The 6,722-nt window shown below is 28.2% G+C and overlaps 1 protein-coding gene across 1 annotated transcript; it reads left to right on the top strand.

Moving 5' to 3' along the window:
- Positions 1–674: 674 nt before the first annotated feature.
- LOC134828550 (zinc finger protein SNAI2-like) lies at positions 675–2,261 on the top strand. The gene is made up of 2 exons (XM_063841526.1): positions 675–765; positions 943–2,261. Exons 1-2 carry the CDS (start codon positions 675–677, stop codon positions 2,259–2,261), a joined length of 1,410 nt encoding a protein of 469 aa, XP_063697596.1.
- The last annotated feature ends 4,461 nt before the right edge of the window (positions 2,262–6,722 follow it).

Raw genomic sequence — 6,722 nt, 5'->3', positions numbered from 1 at the left:
CGTAGATAACTTCGGCTTTTTCTGTACGGCTCTGTGACGTACATGTCGTTCGGCTTTGCGAGAGAGAATTCCAAAAAGGGGCGGAGCTCTCTCATTTTTCATAGTTTCAATGCTTTTTACATAGATAAATTTCGGCTGCTATTGGTAAAATGGCACGTGCGCTCAGGCAGCATCTACGCACATACGAACTCTCTTCGGGTGAGAAAGTGTATAAAAGCAAGTCCTCGAACAGGTTCCACTCATTGTAAATCTGAACGTCATCGACACAACAAGTAAATTTGTTTTATTTTTTTCTTCTGTTCTACAAGATTTAAACCGACCGTAAAATTTTATTTTACAACATCAAAAAAAAAAAAATAATATCAAAGGAAAAATTAATATTACGTTAAATAATTAAAAATATTAATTCAACATCAAACAAGGATATGTTATAACAAAAATAAACTAAAAAACATAGTGAAAAATCATCAAGTGAAAATTAAAGCAATAAATGCAAATAAGTGAAAAACTCAAATAATAAATATTTGTGAAATATACAAAAATTATACAAAACCCGAAAATTAAATAAAAGCATATTAATGCCGAACTAAGGAAAGAAAAAATACTAAAACAGTAAAAAATCAAAATATATATTTTTTATAAATATAAAAATTAACACAACACACAAAATCAAAATGCCTACATCAATCATGCAAAAAAACTACAGCCACTGCCCGCTCAAGAAGCGTCCAGTTAACATCGTACGCGAAGAAAATATTAAACAAGGTAAATTGAATTTTTATAAAAATTTAAAAAAAAAAAATATATTTTTTACTTAGAAAAAAAAATATTTTCGGGCAAGATCAAAAATTTTTTTCGCCCAAGTTAAAAATTAAAAAAAAAATTATTTAAAAAATTTTGAACAATTAACTTATCAAAAAAAATTTTTTTTTGTAATTGCAGAATCCGATTCAGAAATGGAGCCGGAAAATTTAAGTACAAAACCAGAAGACTTGTCAAAAACCGGAAAATATGCAAACACAAAAATCTTGACTCCGCCACATTCCGAAGAGTCTTCGTCGTCACCACCGCCAGCAGAAATTAAAAAATCTCCAATCCGCATTCCAACACCTACCTACCCCACAAATATCCCATCATACTACGCACGTGCATTGAGCAAACAAATCGAAGAAGCTCCATTGAATTTGTCGCCAGCTGCCTCACCGAGAATCGCGAGCGAGCAACAACTTTCTCTCGCAAATCCCATCAACTGGCACAAACCACTCAGTCCGCCCATCCAACCGAATTACTTATCTCTGCCAATTCCTGGATATCCGCATCATCTACTTCCCAATTACCCACATGCAGCTAGCGAGCAATACTTAGCTGCCGCCTACCATCACGCACAACTATCACCATCTCGATCTCCATCACAACTCTCGCCATACAGCATGCATCGTGAAAGTTCTGTATCGCCGCCATACAGCAGTATGTCACCGCCGCTACGGAATAACGTGATCAAACACGAATACAATAACTCACGTTATATGCCATATCACATTCCGCACCATGCCTACCAATCAAGTTTGTCGCCAACATCAAGTCATGCCTCGTTCAATTCATTCCGTTCTATGTCACCAATTTCCAATACCTCAAATACCACAGTCTCCGAGGATCTCAGCTCGGTACCAGCATTGTCAGTACTCATGGAGAAATCCACATCAAACTCCAACATCCAAAAAAGTCACAGCAACATCAAGAAAGACCACGAAAAAACATCCGGAGCTCCGCGTTACAGTTGCCCTGACTGCAAAAAATCCTACTCAACATATTCGGGCTTGTCGAAACACCAACAATTCCATTGCGCCGCTGCCACAGGTAAAGAAGCAAAAACCTTTAGTTGTAAATTCTGTCAAAAACAATATGCGTCATTAGGCGCACTCAAAATGCACATTCGCACTCACACATTACCATGCAAATGCAACTTGTGCGGCAAGGCATTTTCGCGCCCATGGCTTTTGCAAGGACACATCCGTACACACACTGGCGAGAAACCCTTCTCGTGCCAGCATTGCAATCGCGCCTTTGCCGATCGCAGTAACTTGCGTGCCCATTTACAAACACATTCAGACGTGAAAAAGTACTCGTGTCAATCTTGTAGCAAAACCTTCTCACGAATGTCCCTCTTGACGAAACATTCGGAAGGAGGATGTCCCGGACAAAATAACAACAATAACCAGTCCGGACAACAATCTTTCAAACAAGAAATGACAATGTACTAAAAAAAAAAAAAAATCATCCTACAAAGTGTGTGCCTTTAGCCCATGGTAATTTTTTTTCGCACAAGAAATGAAATTGATATAAAAAAGACTGAAATTTTATGAAATTCAACTATGAAATACAAGACATATCTCCACCGTTTTAAATATAGGCAAAAATTACAAAAGAGGCGTAAAATATAAATATATACTAAATTGGTACACACTGAATTCCCTTACCTAGCTAAAATATACCAAATAAAGACTTTTATAAAGTCTTCTGTTGAGTACCGAATCTAATCCTAGTTCCCCTAAAAAAAACCCTAGTTTTTAAGTTATTTATTTATTTTAATTTAAGTTCTTTTATAATTTCTTATAATTTCAACTTTTCAAAAGAAAATTATAATTTTTTTGTATTATCTGAGACAGTATCGATTACTGCATCTCATCATATAGGTAGATCATCAAAAATCATTGTTCTGGCTAGTCATTTAGTTTAATTTTATTTATGTCCATAAAAATTTCAATTTGTTTGAAATATATGGATTTATTTTTAAGTTTTATTATTTAATATAAAGTGTGTGTATCAGTTTATCAACTTTTTTTTTATTTTAAATTTTTTATGCCAAATTTTTACTAAATTCCGTAAATTATCAGAAAAACAATAATTTGGTGCCTTATTGCCTCAATTTTTTTTTTTCGTAAAATATTTCAGTTTAAAAACACAAAACAAAAAAAAATCAAACACCACAAAAATTGTAAGATACAAATTTTTGAGTACTGTGTACTAATCTATATTAAGACTTCAATATAATTTTAAGTCTATTTCTATCTCTTTCTTCTTGCTATAAAGAAAAAAAATTGTACATATATAAGAAGCAAACCCAAACCTATCATTACTATGAGCAAACAAAAAATTGTATATAAAAAAATGAATTTTTATTATATTTTGTAATTATTAGTGTAAGAAAAAAAAAACTATAAATAAACAACCAATGGAAGAGCTATTTTGTAAGCAGATGAATATATTATTAGAAAATAAGTAATTTAATATATTTTTTGTTTATTATCATATTATTTTTATAAATATATTTGTAAAATAAAGTTAAGACATATAAGATTAAATATTGTCATTTATATTTTTATATGATGGCCAAAAGTACAAAAAATATATAAAAAAAAGAAAATAAAATGAAAATTTTATACTGACAAATTAAATATCTGTTTTTTTATTACTTTCGTGATTTCTCTTCTCTTTTTAATTTTAAAGCGTATTTTTAATAAAGGTGAGTATACAAAAAAAAATATAACCATGAACTGGCTCATGTTCATATTTTTTTTGACATGTGACTAAAAACAATAATTAATATTAACTACCCTGGGCGGTGACATCTTTCTTCATAACACACATTTATTCATGTCACAGGAACAAAACTATATAGCAGTTCAAGTACAAAACCTTCTTCTGTAAACATTTAACAATAATTTTTTTGACCTTACCAAGCCTCGCTGCTTAAGTGTTAACGACAAGAACAAATAATAAAAACAGGTTCAACAATATTATTTATTTTTTTCCTTAATTAAATAAACGATGATATTCATATATTATTGTGTCTCTCTTTCTCATGAGTAAAAATCGGTTTATTTGCAAATTAAATTATAACACTCGTCATCTTTGTCGACATCATCTTCAATATAATGAAGGAAGTTTCCTATAGAGAGTTGTAGTTTTTTTTCTTTACAAAAGAAGAAAAAATATTGCTCGCTTACCTTCTTATTAAACAGTTAAAAAAAAAATAAAATAAAAAATATTGTTCATTTATATATGTTGCTTAATGAAATAAAAAATATATTGTATATGATGCAAAAGGTAACTCAAGTCAAAATGATTTAATTTTCAACATTTTCAATAAAGTCATTAATGATAAAGTACGTTATTATATTGTGAGCAGCTACGACGAGACGACATGGAATAATAAAAAAAAACGTAAATATTCCGTGCACTTTATTGTTATTATTTTATTGCAATATATATACAACAACTGTTATTAGTAAGGAACAAGAAAACTTTATTTTTTCTCTTGATTTGATCAAAAATTGAATACTTGCCTATTATGATGAGTTTTTATAAAAAAAATACCTGTAAATATTAAAAAAATATTTTTTTATAAGAAAAAGAAATAATAAAAAAAGGTTAAAAATATAAAAAGATTATTTTTCGAATTTTCGAGGAATCGGAACTTGTAATAGAAAAGAACGGAAATGCACTAACATTAAGTGGTATATCCGTATAATTTCCCTGCACGTCTTCGCATCACACTGATCATACTAAATACGACAGAGAGGAACAAAAATAACACTTACCATGCATGCTTAGACACTTATAAAGTCATTAAACACTACATGATATGACAATAATAGAGTATAATATAATACTATATATAAGAACAATGACAAAGTAAATATTTATAAAATAAATTACCATAGTAATGTTTAAAATGCATGATAATTTTGTATCCGACAGCAGGTGCCTAGCCGCGACTTGTTGTCACTTTACTTTGGTGTTGTAGTGTGTAGTTGTTGTTGTTGTTTGTATATAAATATAAAATTTTTTCTTCATCATTTACTTTTTCAAACAACATTATAATTTTATTTCGTATTTTTATTTTTTTTTTCAATACGAAACGTAAGCAGCACAGATATAAAATGTATTTTAGTGTACAACATTTACCATGTTCGTTCATTCATTCAGAGACATAACTACAACAAAGTCTCTAGCGAGCGAGCGTATGGTCCGTGCATTGAAAACAAATTACCTTATTTGCATACTAAATTGAAATAAATTATGATTCATATAATCATCTTATTAGAGTCAAGTCAACGACAACGTTGTCGTCGTCATGTTAATTTAGATGTGATGCATAAAAGTCTCTGGTTGCTTTTGAAGGTGAAGGTGGCAAAGACAAAAGTGTAAATTATTGTATTAATTTATTTAAAATTTGTGACGTTTATGGAAAGGTTCTCTGTTGGAAGTGAATGAGTCATCGTTTTTATGAAAGAAATTCTAGATTTTTTTTTGAAGAATTTTTCAATCAATTTATTTTTATTAATTTCTTCATATTTTTATTTATTTATTTGGAGAATTTTTAAATAAATCAAAAAATTAATCAAATTAATTAATTAAAAATTAGTAATTTGCTTATTTATAATTTATTAATGGAATATTTCATAATTTCAAACAATTTTAACAAAAATAAATAAATTAATTTTAAAAATATTTTTTTTTTAATTTTTTTAATAGTTATTTTTTTTATTAAACGTTCATTGATTTGGTTCACATACTTATCGAGATAGTTTTAGCTTTGGGTTTCAGCAATGGCATCATTGTGTCAGTCGTGCCACTTCAGTATATGATTCTCAAGAAGTGGCACTCAAGAAGTGAATAAATTTTATTACAATAAAAAATACAAATTTTAACTAAACTATAATATTTGTTTACTTCAATTTATTTTTTAAAATATTTTTTTATTAATTTTAATTTTATTTTTATTATTTCATTTTATTTTTTTATTTTATTTTTAAAATATTTTTTTATTAATTTTTATTTAATTAATTTTACTTGTTTTTTTTTATTAATCAATCTATTTATCAATTAATTAAACATGTTAAAAAATAAAAAAAATGTAAATAAAGAAATTATTAATTGAGAATTAATTTAAAAAAATTCATTTCTGATTTTTATATATTTTTAAATTATGAAATAATATTTTATTTTTATTTAGAATTATTTATAAAAAAAAATAATTTTTAAGGCTAAATAGAAAATAACGGTATAAAAATCTATCAAAAATTAGTTAATTTTTGTTTAAAATAAAGCTTAATAAGATTTAATTGACAAAAAATTAAAAACTTAAATTCAATAAAACAAGTAAAAATTAACAAACTTGAATACAAGTTCATTAAGAATCCAACTTTTCAGTTTAAAAAAGTAATTTTAACAATTAATTATTTACGCTTAATCTGCTTATGATATTAAAAATAATAATTATTACAAAATGATGAGGAGAAAATTAAATAAATTCCCTTAAATGACGATTGTGAGTCAATCGGCGCCATTTCACATTATTCATACTTTTTTTCCCGTTAACTGATTTTAAATCATTGATTTGCAGTTCGTTTCGCACTAATAAGTAAGTTATACAACAACGCGTTTTTTTTTGCCATTTTATAAATATTATCACCTGTCACAGCACATTATCAGCATTACGGTGTGTCGCGCGGGCAACGGAGCGTATGCGTTGTTGGAAGAAATTGAATTAAATTTTCATATCATTAGGAAAAATTAAAGTCGCGATTCTCTTCGCGCGTGAATTAAGGCAGATATATGAAAGACTTGAACGGATTAATAGGCGAGAAACCTGCCTTTATTGCAGAAATATATATGTCATCTTTTTTGCCGTTGCCGTAAAATAAATATTATATATT

This window comes from Culicoides brevitarsis, chromosome 2 (assembly GCF_036172545.1).
Source record: "Culicoides brevitarsis isolate CSIRO-B50_1 chromosome 2, AGI_CSIRO_Cbre_v1, whole genome shotgun sequence".
NCBI classification, from domain to species: domain Eukaryota; kingdom Metazoa; phylum Arthropoda; class Insecta; order Diptera; family Ceratopogonidae; genus Culicoides; species Culicoides brevitarsis.
The sequence above is the reverse complement of the archived record's forward strand: the minus strand, read 5'-3'. Positions and strand labels throughout refer to the sequence as shown.